At 46.3% G+C, this 14,852-nt stretch overlaps 1 protein-coding gene across 4 annotated transcripts; it reads left to right on the top strand.

The window, feature by feature from the left end:
• Positions 1 to 365: 365 nt before the first annotated feature.
• Positions 366 to 14,310, top strand: LOC311353425 (GRAM domain-containing protein 2B; the record flags this gene model as incomplete). Of its 4 annotated transcripts, none has more annotated exons than XM_084473333.1 (13): positions 366 to 540; positions 8,620 to 8,808; positions 9,164 to 9,227; positions 9,426 to 9,498; positions 9,643 to 9,746; positions 9,939 to 10,037; positions 10,297 to 10,368; positions 10,641 to 10,706; positions 11,604 to 11,703; positions 12,051 to 12,158; positions 12,953 to 13,052; positions 13,521 to 13,628; positions 13,925 to 14,310. In XM_084473333.1, the coding sequence occupies exons 1-13, from the start codon at positions 449 to 451 to the stop codon at positions 13,938 to 13,940; spliced, it is 1,191 nt and encodes a 396-aa protein (XP_084329459.1). In that variant the 5' UTR covers positions 366 to 448. The 4 variants fall into 4 exon arrangements, with proteins under 4 accessions (XP_084329459.1, XP_084329461.1, XP_084329458.1 ...); XM_084473332.1 differs by lacking the exon at positions 366 to 540 and adding an exon at positions 6,013 to 6,237 and having other exon boundaries at positions 13,925 to 14,077; XM_084473334.1 differs by lacking the exon at positions 366 to 540 and adding an exon at positions 7,315 to 7,522 and having other exon boundaries at positions 13,925 to 14,077.
• Positions 14,311 to 14,852: the final 542 nt, after the last annotated feature.

Below are 14,852 nucleotides of genomic sequence, written 5' to 3'. Positions count from 1 at the left end.
TGAATTAGTAATGTACATTACTATGTGTAATGTGCAGCGTTTTTCTCGTGCAAGCTATTATTTTGAGGCTTGGATTATAACGCTCGGATTATACATGTTGATGTACATGTTTTTCTTGTTTTAGCACGAATTTATGTCGCCTGAAATTCATTCACAGGCCTCCCTTGTACATAAACATGACCCCACCTATGCATATAACAAGGCCCCCATATAAGGTAATGGGCGGACGGCGGCCCGTTTCTCATTGGCTGAACAGACTGACATGACTTTTTTTTTCTGGAAATCCGCTCGATCCCATTGGTCGGCGGCGTTCGGCTGATTTAGGCGTATTATCCTTATGAGCCATAGACGGGGCGAGAGAGAGAAAAAAAGCCCCAAGCCAAGCCAAACAAATCCGCTGGAAGAGTCGGCGTGGACAAGACGAGATAACCGCCGGGGCCAGGGAAGAATGCTTGAAAACAAAAGAGAACGATTGAAAACCTTCCTCAGGAAGATAGACGAGAAGGCTATCGTCAGGATCAAGCACTTCATGAAAGAAAGGTATTTAAACACACACCCGTCCAGCGATCATCGGGGACCTCCGCGCTGGTCCCCAGAAGGGGTGGATGCTAGTACCGTTAGCATTGTGTTGCCTTAAATGGCTTATTGAAGGCTTATTGATGTCTTTTTCGGAAGCATATTTTATTCGTTTCGAGGTTTTGTTTAACAAGACTGCAACGAGTGGTCCAACATAATGTTTTCGTTTCGTTGTAGTCCTCATATATAGACCATGAAATAGACTTGTTCAGAGTTAACGGGTTTGAATGGATGGAAGACGTGAGGTCCGCTGCCAGCACCTTCTCAGTGTGATATCTGTATGGTTTTGGTTTTAATAGCAGTCCCAGATCGTTAATAGGTTGATGTTGTTATATGTGCTACAGATAATGGGCCCATGTCAGGTTTTTGTTCGTTTTTTAGGCTTGTAAATAACCTTCAGCCATTTTGTGACGTCAGCAGCCACACACTCATTGAGTGACTTGCCTCTGGTGTGGATGGTACATGTGACATAACGTTATCCCTTCAAACATCCACCTCTTCACGACTATCAATATACCTTTAATATGGGTCGTGTGTCCGTCAAACCTCTTCATCAGAAGAGGTTTGGAGGAAAAGAGTCAGAGGAAGATATTGTAGTGGTGACATCCACATTCAGGTGCCTATCCCATCAAGTGCACTCATTTTTATGAATGCATTAAAGAGGAAGACGGAACTGATACCCGGAACACCAAAATGTCCAATTATATAGTTACACATTGAATTACCGTAAATATGAACAGCCCTATAAACTCGACCCATAAACTGTTCAAACTCAAGAGCTATTTCCCTGTACTCTATATTTACATGATATGATCACACAGCCTTGGTTGGATGGTGCTGGAGCTGCGTTGCCAGCATTTTGGGGCTGTATGTGGGTCATATTGACATCAATGTGGTAATAATGGCGTCACGGTGGTGGATCAGCCAGCTCAACTAAGATCCAGGGTGGATCAGCCTGGCAGTAGACTGGAGATTTACTCCTGGGCACACTCACACACGAGACGTGTCCCATGCTACCACGCAGTGTTTCTGTTTTTGGTCATTGCTAATCAACTGATACGACATACTCAATGTATTTCGGGTGTATGTAGTCTATATTTAGCTCTGATGAGCCAACCACAGGTGGTCTGTGCCCTTGGTGCATTTTGGCTGCTTTGCTCTCGTAAGAAAGCTTTTCATTGTACATTTGCCAACCCTCCCTTTACCCCTGATTCTCCCTCTAACAAGAGTCATCTGTGGGTTTGATGGGCTGAAATAAAGTAATAACTGTCGGTGGGTTGGGCTAATGATGGGCAAATGGTCCAAAAGGGTTCAAATTGACACACGCATGCAAACTAAAGAAATGTATGGGCGTGGCAGGGTCTTGTAGCATGATGACCAAATGGCTCTGGGGTTCACGGTTACTGCAACATGACCAATGACGTGGGGTGGTGATGTGTTTTGGTCACTTCCTTCTTCCACATAAGCAGCACATGATGCCCGTAAGCATTCATGTTGTAAGAAAAAAAACAATGGTGCGTCAGGGTATGGGAAATGTGTGGTAGCAATGACTTCCTTCATTGGCTTACTCAAATAAGCGGTTTGACACACATCTCTGGCACTGACTCCACACAGGGTTGCTGTGGTGCATTACCATTAATGTGCAGCTGGCTTATCATTTTCTACTTAACAGTTTAGGTTGAAATGATTGTCTACTTCAACGAAGACGAACCTGTGCTCCTAAATCGAGAACCAGCAACAACCTTTTGAAGCATTAGAAAAAGAGGACAGTAAAATGAACCTTCTATCATGTAAACAAATGCAATACAGTAAGAATAAAGAGAGACAGTCTATATAAAGAGAAATAACGAGGGCCAAAATAATTCTACTTCTTTCTTTATTGTAACATTTAAATCATTTAGCTTATTTGATGTATTAAGCAAACTGCTTGTAGACAAAAGCGTCATCTTAATAAACATAATGTGATGTTAATATTTTATTTAATTGTTAATTTGTATACAGGTTATATAATTGTATAAATATGCTATCCCAAAATCAATCAATAAAGTTAAGGGCCAGATGCATAACCATGCACTCTGGTGTAGATGACGCCTATGCAGGCGAGGAGGTTGACACAGGACACACAATCAGCAATTTAACTTCCACCTAATATATATAAGGGTAATAAAATGTATTGATTAAATGCCACTTATTATTAATTTTATAATAATTGCTTTATCTGAGGTTGCACGCACACATTGTGCGACTTATTGAGCATTGTTGGTCGGACTGCACGTTGGTTCGTTTTGAATGAGATTGTCATTTCACAGCTGATTATTCAGATCCTTTTGTTGTGTGAAATTCCCCCCTTCACCTTATTTTAGAAAGACGACAAAATATGAAAGCATTATCACAAGTTCAATATAATATCACAGATGGCAGAATCCATGCCTAAATAAAGCACTCCACGTCTTGGAGGAAGCCCTCCTTTGAGCTGTGACTTGGTCCATGTGGATCTTAGGCTAGCCAGTCTGTAAATGGCTGGGTGGGGCTGCTTGTGTGGCGTGACAGTTGGCGACTGGAAGTCGCTCCTTTTCAGCTGTGGCTTGGTGTTCCTGCTCGGAGACTAAACTGCAAGTTAAATTACAGATCCATGCGAGCGAGTCCAACATGGAGGTCAAAAACTAGCTTCCATGGTGGTATCACGCTCTGGCGGTTTCTCAGCCAACCCGTTGGTGGTGTGTGAAATGAGTTTCTCTGCGCCTAGTGCTAACGGTCGAGGGCGATCACAGAAAGTCTATTTTCAGGTTAGCACTTTGACCTTTGACCTCTTGCACGGGCCCGTTAAATTCAACCCAACTCATTTCACATGGCTCCGCGCTTCATTCGTGGGTCTGGTTCCTGTTCTCTCCATGCAAGCCCACCCTCAGAACCTGAGGACTATCCTTATATAGATGTGGGGCTCCTACCTTGCTGGATCGAATGGTAACTGTACTCTCAGGGCGCACTCACTCTAGGCCATCTGTACTGTGCCCGAGTACGTTTGCCCCCTAAATTCTAGATCGTTTGGCTAGTGTGAGCACGCCATCTGTACTCAAGTACAGTTAAATTCTGTGGCCTCAGTACACTTCGGTGATGTGTGCCCAGGCCACGGTACAGATGCTAATGAGCCGACACGCGCACACGCACGGATACTCAACCTATATGGACAAGAGGCAACCGTACTCGGGCCCAGTTGAGATTGCCTAGTGTGAGCACAGGCCAGCGGCACAGTGGGGAGGTGGGCAATTGTACTTGAGTACAAGGTACTAGTAATAGTACAGGGCAACTTTGCCTAGTGTGAGTGCGCCCTCAGTTATTCACTTGGTCTTTAAGCCAGCACATTGACGCTGGCTCATATAGAGGCAGTATCTATAGTCCTGGACATTTTGCAGTGAACTAGACTATACAAAATGTATATTCTGCCTACGTATTTTTTTTATTTTGTGCTCCTTTACAAAATGAATGTAAACGATGTTGGATTTATTTATGTATAGCACAACTCTGACTCTTCTGCCATATGTTGACATTTGAACTGAAATGCTTATTAGATGAGCCTGATAATGGTTGACTTGTGGTCAAGGCAAAGTCTAACAGATTACTCCAGGTGAAGGCCAAACCTCCCGCTGTTGTAATCTTCTACTTATATTATAGCTTCTGCATGGTTATTTGTGTGCGTCACTTTTCTTTACACTTCATATTTTTACAAGATTCTCATGGATGGCACCATGTGTACAGTAGTTGTTAACCGAGTGGCCTGGCTTTTTATTTGGGTGGCTTCTCTCCATATTGCTATCAAGTAGTTCCTTCCTGCTCACAACCTGCCTCCTGCAGGACTAGCTGGAAACTGTGACGAAAAGAAAGGCCTTCTCTGTGTCTGGCCCCGGTCAGCTGCCAGGAGGTGGAGAGGGAGGCTCTGCATGCATGGATCGCATGACTTCTCTCTGTGACACACACACTGGCACTCTGTTCCCGGTGGCAAGTCGCCACAAGTTGCATGTTGCTGTTGGCTGTGCTGACTGGCCGGCTGCCCTGTCCTCTCTGCTGCAGCACAGTGCAGACATGCACACACCCAGGACAATGTGTTTCTTATTGGGAGAATTGGCCTCTATTTTATTCCCAAAAATGTGTCCCGTTGTCTTGGAAGTGGGGGCACCAGGATGCGGGCCTGGATGAATTTAACAAGGATGTGTTTGGATTAGATGCTGTGCTTTACAGTTGACCATTTTTAGATTGGTCTTAAATGTCCTGCATCTTGATGCTTCCATTCTTTCCATGGCATGACCTCAAAGCACCGACATCGGATATGTGTTAATCCTCCTCATTTGGCTGGATGGTCGACACCACTAGAGGGTACTCTTGCACAATGTTTCCACCATTATCACCCAGCTACATGCATCACGGACACCATGTGGGGCTTTGTGATGTCTTTGCCCTCGGCATTTGTGTCTTTCACCCTTTGAAGTAGTCAGGCCACTTTGATTAGAGTCTTTTGATGCAGGGAGAGAGGCCTCAGATTCATGACTGAACGACGGTTCATGGAGGTCTCAAGAGGAGGGGAATGGGGGCGGAGGGGTGGGGAATGGAGGTGAAGGACACTTTTGCCCGAGACCTTACCTCTATGCCCTGGGCAGCTCTACTCTAGAGTTTCACCACAGACACTTCCCAGCAGAGTTTCAACAGACACTTCCCAGCAGGGGCGATGGTTAAGGGTACCGTAAGCCCAGTTTTATCTGTAAACCATCCCATCTGTCTCACTGCTCTATTTTTAGTTTTTCAACCTCCCCTTATTATATACTAGTCAAGTGAAATGGAATTCAGACTTTGAAACCACTTCCGGCTGGTTCCTCTCACAAACAACCTGGCGTGCGTCGAATGTATCTATACATTGATTGCTTTGATGGTCTATCTTGAGGTTATCAGCTCTTAATAACTTCCAGCAAAGTATAGAGCAAAGGTTTTCAGGTGTCAGTTATTTCAGGGAAAAGGAAGGAAAAACACTGCCTGTAAGATAAGGGAGGCCCAAGTATTTGGCCTTAGCAAACATTGCATAAGCCTTATCTGTAGGTTAACATGGAGAGTTAACAAACGAGGCAGGCTTGCGCAGATCGGAGGATTGTGTTTGTTGGCTTTTAGGATCTTTTTATGTATGCTGTTCTAACAAGCATCAACTGGTTTTCCCCATTTGGCCATGTTTATAGCTGTGTGGCCCGGCATGCATCTAATCACAGCCAGGGTGGGAAACAGTTCTCCTCCCACCTCTTATACTGCCTACCAATTCTATAGGGGATTTCTATAGGGGTCCCAGCTGCCATTGTAATAAGAAATGGGGCATTAATACATTTTACTCTGTTGTAACAAGTAACTGTTGTTCAACAAGTAAGTGCTTCTTACATAGTACAGCCAAACGATTTGTCTCTTGTTGGAACCATCATAAAACTCATGCCCATGACGCTGCATGCATGGGCTGTGTTTTCTGTACTTCCAACGTTGCAATCAAATCGACCTTTGCTCCACTTGAATGATCAACGGTTCACTTCTCGCTTCGGGGAGCACGGACTGGTTGGTGGCTATGAAGCCAGGGGTAAGGACTCTCAATCGGCAGGGCAGGATGTGCCTCTCCAACCCTGGAAGTCTAGACAGGTACTGCAATTTTAAGTCCTTTTTTGTGGGCATTTTGGTTCTGGGTTTAACGGTTGTTTGAGTACTTCAATGGTCCACGGAGACTTTATAAACGGGATATTGTAAGGCAAGATAAGCGGTGTACAATGACGAGACTGGTCACTATTGATGGGATCGATTGGATCACCTGCATAACATTAAATAAGTGCACTGACTATGACAATCAAAACCTCAAATTGTACCAAAGCCATTGCAACGGTAAGCAAAATTAACATGGCGATGTCTGCAGCTAAAGTGACCAGGGAAAGGATGAAATTGGCTGAATAAAAAGCCCTTAGCGTTGGGAGAACTTTTCACATTACTTTGAAATGTTTGTGGTTCCAGGCTCACTCAACACTACGTAATGGTTTTCCTTCCCTTTCTCCTGCGTGGCAGTAAATTCCTTCTGCAACCTTTTCACTTTTGAGGTTTATCTTTGACCTGTAAAAGACGCCTACTATTTGAACAGGAATGTAAAAGATGCAAAGTGAGAACAAAGTACTTAAGGACAATTGAGTTATTCCCTTTAAAAAGACGGCTTTTCAACAAATCTTTCACAAAGACAGTCGTGTGGATCTCTGTACTACTGTTTGGTAACATGTTGACTCACATGACCGTAATGATGATTGAGTAATGTATATTTCCACTACACCTTTACCCTAATTTTGACTCTTCTCTGACACAAAAATGTCTGTAGGCAAAAAGTGTTAAATGTATTTAACCAAAAGCTTTGATGCCTAAAGTCTCTCAGAAAACTGTGGTGTGTGTGTGTGTGTGTGTGTGTGTGTGTGTGTGTGTGTGTGTGTGTGTGTGTGTGTGTGTGTGTGTGTGTGTGTGTGTGTGTGTGTGTGTGTGTGTGTGTGTGTGTGTGTGTGTGTGTGTGTGTGTGAATCTCCCTGCAAGTCTGTTTGGGGGAGTGTCTTGGTCATGACGTCAGCTACGACGGAGTGTCACACCACCGTGAACACAAAGCCACTTCCTCCCAGATCTAGCTCAAACTCGTCCAGCTGCTTATCTCTGCCAGAATGAGGCTAGTTGGAGCCCTGGCCTGAACAACGCTGTAATCAAGCCTGGACTTTTATCTTCTTTTCATATTGGATTACCTTTTTGGTTCCTGTGATTGGACTATCATGGTGTGATACAAGGGATCAAAGCCTCGGCAAACGTCTTTGTTGCACGATTCATATTTTAGTATTAAGGAAGGGGAAATGGATTCAGTTAGTAGGTATATGAGTTTTCGCTCCTCTAAGAGATTTCTGCCCCAAAGGTAAGGAACCAGGGATTGTTTGGAAGCTTTTAGCCTGTAATGCTTTGGGGTTGGTGAATTCCTGTGGTCAAACTGCTGCCTTTTGCAAAAAAAATGCACGGCTCATTTTCTGGCAAATGTCCAAGTATTTGCTACCTTTTATTTTCAAACTCTTGTGTTACTAATTTTAACATTTGGAGTTTATTCCTTGTAATTGGTTGTTTAATTGGTACTTAGTTCAATATCATTGCAAGTATTTCTGTGACTTAACTACAGTTTGGAGTGTTTTTCAAAGGCAGCTGCCACAATGTGGTGTGATGTTGGAACTTTTTATTGTAATAACCTGCACAAAATTATAAACTAGCAGCCTGACCGTGATGTTGGTATTGAGTCAATATACATATGGATTACTTCATTTATGGTAAAAGGGTGGTCTTATAAGGGACATTATGAACATTAGGCCAAGGCCGTATCTTTAGATATCATCTTTGTAATTTTCCATTTCAAGTCACTCGCAGAAGGCTATTGTGAGGTGGTTATATTTTCCACAAGCCAATACTCGTGAGTTCCTCAATAAGCCTTAATACCTGTGATGCCATCCTTTTGTGTACACTGGGAGTCAATACTGTAGACAGTCCACTGTGATTCAAACGCATAGCCAAATATTTAGTTCACCTGATTGTGGACCATATAAATCCCTACTGTTCATCTGTCAGCTAGCTTCCTCAAACATCATAATAGGATTGCTAGCCATTTTTAGCTTCCTATCTGTTTCCACGTCAGCACATACCGTTTAAATGCAATGAATGTAGTTTTGCAGTTGATTTAGCTTTCTTTGCCAAGGAATTTGAAGTACAAACAGAAAGTAAGAGTCCTCCTCCTGAGCAATGCAGCGGCTACTTGCGGTCTTTAAATTCCGCCCCGTCAACCTCGATTTGTTCTCCTACTGACTACGTGCATCTGCACTGGTGGTGTCGCTTTCAGAAAAATGCAAATCAGGCCCCTTGTTGCTACGCGAGATCCCTGTGTGTTTCCACCGGTGTGATGTGCAGGAGTCGTCTTAAAGGTCTGTCAGTCATGTTGACAGTGCTCCCCGCTCCTCCCCCTGTCTTCTCCAGCAACTACCCGGAGTGCGGCGTTGGTGGCGGCGGCGGCGGGCTGTCGACCAAGGTGAAGAGGAGCAAGAGCAGCATCAGCCATGGCAGCTTCAGGAGGAAGGCGGAGTCCATGAAGGCCCTTAGCCTGGACGATGCCCCTCTGGACCTCCAAAAGGAGCATAGGACCCTCACCCGACAGCAGCCCGTCAGGTACACCATGCACCCCCTTCACCCACTTCACCCCCTTCACAACCACCTTTCTATGCGATGGTGTAGGCGTTGAACCTCCGTGACTCACTCGTTCACAGTTGAGCAAGTCGATGCATGTTTGAGTTTTGTTCAGGGCTGAAAAGGGCATTTTTTGATTCCTTATTTGCATTGAGTGATGCAACGACGACTAGAAGTTTCCATTATGTGTTCATATATTGAATTTTATAGTCTTGTAAAAAATGTTTCCTTGTAGTCATTCCTGGTTCAGTTTTCCAGTATAAAGTTACTGTTAAAGCGGATCCTCTACAGCGGAAATCCACTGGTATTCAGGCTCACCATGTTGGTTCTGTTGCAGGTCGCAGACGTTTGATCTGGATTGCAGAGCCTTTGAGAGAACCAACGGCACAGGTCCTCAAAGTGTAAGTCTATGTTCCTCACCTGTTGGCCTGTCTTCATATGTCGGGACTTGCCCGGCATCATTTCAATTCTCATTAAAAATGGTAAAAAGCCAACGGGTACGAAGTCATTTGTGTGGTGATGCATGACTCCTAAAGCCTCCGTTGAACCGTGGCGTTGCCATAGCACACGCTATAACATGCACTGTCTCCCGTGTTCAGAGCTTCGTCAAGCACAACAAGACATTCCACAAGCTGTTCCCTGACATTCCCGAGGGGGAAGACTTGATCCATGGTAGGTTCAACAGAGAAAAGACGGAATTGTTTTTGAATCATGTTAAAAAAAAATTTGTCCCCGCCACAGTTAATTTGTAATTTGTTCATTTGTCAAACGTAAGCGTAGTGTTCACATCCTAATCTGTGCGTTCTACTCCTCCAGCGTACATCTGCGCGTGGCAGAAAGAAGTTCCCTACCATGGGCGACTGTACGTAACGGAGACCCACGCCTGCTTCTACTCCTCGGTCCTGCTCAAAGACACCAAGGTGAGCTTCAGCCCAGCCCCTCCATGCTGGTTTGTGGCGTTGAAACCTGATGTTGGCTCAATTCTTCCTGACGTTTGGCTAAATCATACCAAAATGGATTCTTGTCGCTTCAATTTAATATTTCATCCGGATACATGAATGTTATTGTTTGACTGGAGACAGCCGGTAACATCCCCCCTCTGTGTGCGACAGGCGGTCATTCCCGTGTCCTGCATCCAGAAGGTGAAGAAGCAGAACATGGCGCTGCTGGTCCCTAACGCGCTCTCCATCCGCACCAATGAGGGAGAAAAGGTCAGTTCCCAGCATGCCTTTCAAAGCCCAAAACAACACGGATAAGACCCAGTACTGGCACTTTCCAACCTGACACAAAGGCTTGTGCAACAGGGCGGATGTTATCTGATTTACGTGGGAAGGTGGTTTCTCAGCCACTGTTAATCTGTGTCTCTGACCTGGTTTAATTTATGACTTGTTTGTTGTTTAGGCTCATGTGTCTTCCCTCTCTCTCCCTCTCTCTCCCTCCCTCGGTCGATGTCTCTCGCTCGCCTCGTAGTACCTGTTTGTGTCTCTGAGGAACCGTGACGCGTGCTACCAGCTGCTCTGCTCCGTGTCTCCTCTGTTAGAGGTGAGTCCCTGGGATTGGTCATTGGAGCTGCAAGAAATGCCCCAAAGTAATGATCGAAATCGCAGTCCAAATGATCAACTTTGCTCCAAAACAGGGTTCAATTAATTAATCAATTATGATTTGCTTGCCAAATATTTGTAGTGGTATTGTCAAGATTTGTGTGCTGCTATATGAATGAGTATCTCTTTGCTAGTTTGGAGGTATGGTGATTGCTCTTCAGGCTCCATGTTTTATACTTATTCCCATGTATAATTTGTCTTGTTTGTTTACAGGCGGGCAGCACCAATAGCAGTTTGATCTTCTCTTCTGCGGAGAACAGTGAGAAGAGCAAGCTAGTGGTAAGAATCCTCTTCACAATTCATAAATATGATGATGATTTTTTGTGCACTGCCTCTTTGACCTCTGACTATACTATTAAATCTGGTTGTGATAATTTATAAATTAGACATTTACTGGTAACCAATTGGCTTATAACAATGCTATGTGGAAAAATGTGTGATGCCTTCACAAAATTAGAATTGCATGGTTGTAACACTTACCAGCCTACATAGTAACCATCCACACAGGCGCCACAGTACCATGAATAGTGAACGCACCACACAAACTTTAATGGGAGCCGCTGTCCCCAATACCCCAACCGCACCACAGACTTCTACTTCCCTTCCCAGCCTGTATAAGCAACCTGTATAAGCAATGCTTCAGAACACACTTGCCAATAAAACCCACCGATTGTAAGCACGTCACTGTCCCCACAGACTCACCACCACAAACACCCGTCAATGCTGGCTCCTCTCGGAGGCCTTACCCTGAGCAGGATGTTGGTACTACCTCAGTACCAACATGATGAAACCCTGTGTGCCAAACCACCTTCACGTGTCATCTTTACATATTAAGGCTGCCCTGCCCGCCTATATGCAAAATGCTTAAGCGACATGGAACAGGTTTTCCTTATTCGTTTATACATCCGTAGCCCACAGCGTTAAAGCAAATGCTGGGCTGTAATTAAGGGCATATGACAAGATGAAACACTAGGAACTTGATCCTCGGTGTACAAATCACATAACGGTTATTATGTGTGCATCTGGCAGCTTGACAATGGCTACTGCGGTTCATGTTGTCTGGGAGCAGAGCAGACGCCTCCGTATGTCTCCTAATAAAGCCATTGTATCGGACTAACCTGAGGCAAACCCTTGAAGGTGTTCTCATGTGCTGCCCTTCTCCCGTCCTCTCGACAGAACTCAAGCCAGTCGAGTCTGGACGACAGCTTTGACCACCCCGACTCCGCCGCCCTCCCCGGGCCCCTGCTGGAGCCCCCTCAGACAGAACTCCTGAAAGGTGAGCTTCAACCAGAGTCTCCGGCCGAATCTGACCAACGTGATGATGGCCTGAACCACGAGAACGTTATCATGCCGTGACCGGAAGGGGATATATTCGTATCGCTGCTCAAATCTTCTAACCCGTTCATGGCCATATTGGCTGGGTGGCCGTTCTGTTAATAAGCACCTCATCATCTCATCTCGACTGGATGATAATCAAAGTTCAAGCTAGTTTTCCGGGTGTGCACCTTAGCGGAACGACGAGCAGCAGCCATTAATTGCGACTTAACGGCTGGCGTTTCATGCTTCCTCAACGGGTGAATCAATGACTAACAATGGCTCAACCTGGTTGTCTTCCAAAACCAGTGCCTAATGGGAGCCTTCCCTCCCCGAAGAACCGCCACACGCCGCACAGAGAGATCTCCTCCTCCTTCTCCTCCTCCTCCTCCTCGTCCGAGCTGCCCATGGAAGAAGGTAACCCTCCCTCCCTCCCTCCCTCCCTCCCTCTCTCTCCTCGCACGCTAACACAAAAACAAACTAGCACAGTCTGTTTCTGATCCCTGGGGCTGATCGTTGCTAAATGATACGCTATGGACATTTGATATGATGCATTTCTTATTTAAACAGCCGGCCTAATGATCCTTAGCCAAGAACAAACAGCACTGATCTGTCTGGTGCGTAAGCATATTGTGTGTGTGTGTGTGTGTGTGTGTGTGTGTGTGTGTGTGTGTGTGTGTGTGTGTGTGTGTGTGTGTGTGTGTGTGTGTGTGTGTGTGTGTGTGTGTGTGTGTGTGTGTGTGTGTGTGTGTGTGTGTGTGTGTGTGTGTGCGCAGATGCACCAAAATGTAACCATTGTGGTCGCATAAATTCTCAAACCTAAATAATGAGGTCACCCAGCTGTAAAGTCTGGGGACCTCTGAACCAGTGTGAAAGGAAGTTGTCCACTTAGCCAAGGAGCTGTGGGGGTCATGAGAGCCAAGTCACCAAATATGTTTACTGTCTTTAACATGCAACACAATGCAGGGAAATTGAATGCAGCTGTTATTTTTTTTAAACTGCATACGTACACTGCCATTACCGTTTAGCAGATGCCTCTTTCCAATGTGACCCGCAGTGAATTTGAGACGCCTATGGAAAAGCAGATCAGGGGTTCAGTGTCTCGCTCAAGGACGCATAAGAGTCAGGCTGCAGACATCGGGGGTTGGATCACAGAACCTAACATGTCTCCTCCGGACATGTGTCTAACCTGTTCCCCTCTCTCTCTCCAGGTGGGTCGTGGTTGTGCAGTGTGACGCGGAGAGCCAGGTCTCTGCTCAGCCAGAGAGAAGCAAGCACCCTGAACACTCTCCTGGTCATCTACCTGATCCTGTGAGTTCACCACCGCCACTTCCCTGTGTTTCTCTCTGCCTCTCCTTGTCCCTTCTTCCACTCTGTTGTGTACACTCCACACTCCGCTATCTGCAAGGTCCCTGGGGGGCGAAGACTAGGCACTGGCTTCTTCTGAGCCTCGTTTTAACTAGGCAAATTCAGTGAGGGATCCAAAGCAAACCAACCACGCGTGGAGTAGTGTTGCATGACAGCAGGCCTGCTCTAATTCACTCACCCGAGCCTCACCTGATTGCAGGCCCCACCCCTTTCGACCTGGCAGCGATATGAACATATTTGGAGATTTGATATGAGGTTGTCCTTTTCAACTTGGATCCTATCGCATGCAAGCAGTCTGTCCACTTTCCCGTCTGGAATGTTGTGTTTAGCTAACGCCCTTGGCAGTGAAGGGTTTTGAGAATTGGCTGTTGATTATAACTATGAATCGTGTGTGTGTGTGTGTGTCACCAGGGTAATGCTACTGCTGCTGTCGTCAGGCTACATCGGCCTGCGCATTGTAGCATTGGAGGAGCAGCTGACTCTACTGGGGGCGCTCCCAGAGTTCTCTCTGAACAGCGGGTAAGACTCCCTCTCCTCTCTCTGGTGCATCTTTGTGCTGTCGAGGTCCGGGGGAACCTCTGTGGTCACACGTCAACACACACGGTCGGATGGCTACCATTCCTCCTTTTCAAAATGAACCCTAATTCCTACTCATGGTGATGAAGCGGTTATTCTGTAAGCTTCACGTCTTTGCCTCGTGTATTGGGCGCAGTCTCTCTGTCATGGAATGTAAATCTGCTATTGGCAACATTGTGGCAGCCATTATTATTTCAATGCTAAACTGGTTCTCTCCCTCTCTCTCTGTTTCTCTTAAGGTATCAAGACACATAGCCCTCATTGGCTGAACCGGAAAATTACTTGAGCTGTGATTGGAGGACCACTACCGTGCAGTAACCAATGGGAGGGAAGGTCTCGGATGCATTCTGACTGTTCCCCCCCACCCCACCCCTGACATTGCCCCTCTGGTCGCTGGTACGGCCTGCAGGAACAGCGGGCTAACCTGTGCAATCTCCCACTGACACCCTGCTGTGGAAACACTGGGGTGACCCCCACACCCCAACCCCTCCTCCACCGAAGGGCTAAACCTCAACACCTTGTCCTCCACCCGAGCTAGAGCACACCGGGCTTGGGGACACGAACCCCCACACCCCTCGCACCGGTCTGGAGCCAAGCCGACATGCGTCTCATGCACACACACACAAGCACAAACACACACACACACACAGACCTCCTGCCTGGTTGCAGCGAGCGTCGGTGTGGTTTCATACCAAAGCCAAACGACTCCTGGGAACACGTGCCATGGTGTTGACTGATCGCAGATGTTTTGTAACGGCGACTCCTCGTCTCCTCTATTCTTCCTTCGTCGGGAGTCGGTTATCCCTCCTCTTCTACCGCTCGTACCCCTTTGATCCAGTGCTGCACACAACCAAAGATGCACCAGGTGTGTGCGTGTTTTGCATGGGGTGCCGGGCGACGACCTTTCAATGGCTTTTTCCTGTGTCCTCTTTGCATTTCCCGACCACATCCTCCCAGTGGGTAGCTACACAAATTTGCCTTGTGTGCAGTCAGGCGCCAATCGTTGGGTACTCGAGTGATGATACCTTCAACTGCTGAGGTCCGATCAGCACAGAGGCGGGCTCCGTTCTCTCCGGAAGGCCTGTACCACCTCTCGTCTCTTCCCTGTTGTTAGTCTTTAATCAGCCTAGAGTACAGTGTTAATCCCCCCCAACCCAGCATTGGGAA

This window comes from Micromesistius poutassou (assembly GCF_964030765.1).
Source record: "Micromesistius poutassou genome assembly, chromosome: 9".
NCBI lineage: Eukaryota > Metazoa > Chordata > Actinopteri > Gadiformes > Gadidae > Micromesistius > Micromesistius poutassou.
The sequence above is the reverse complement of the archived record's forward strand: the minus strand, read 5'-3'. Positions and strand labels throughout refer to the sequence as shown.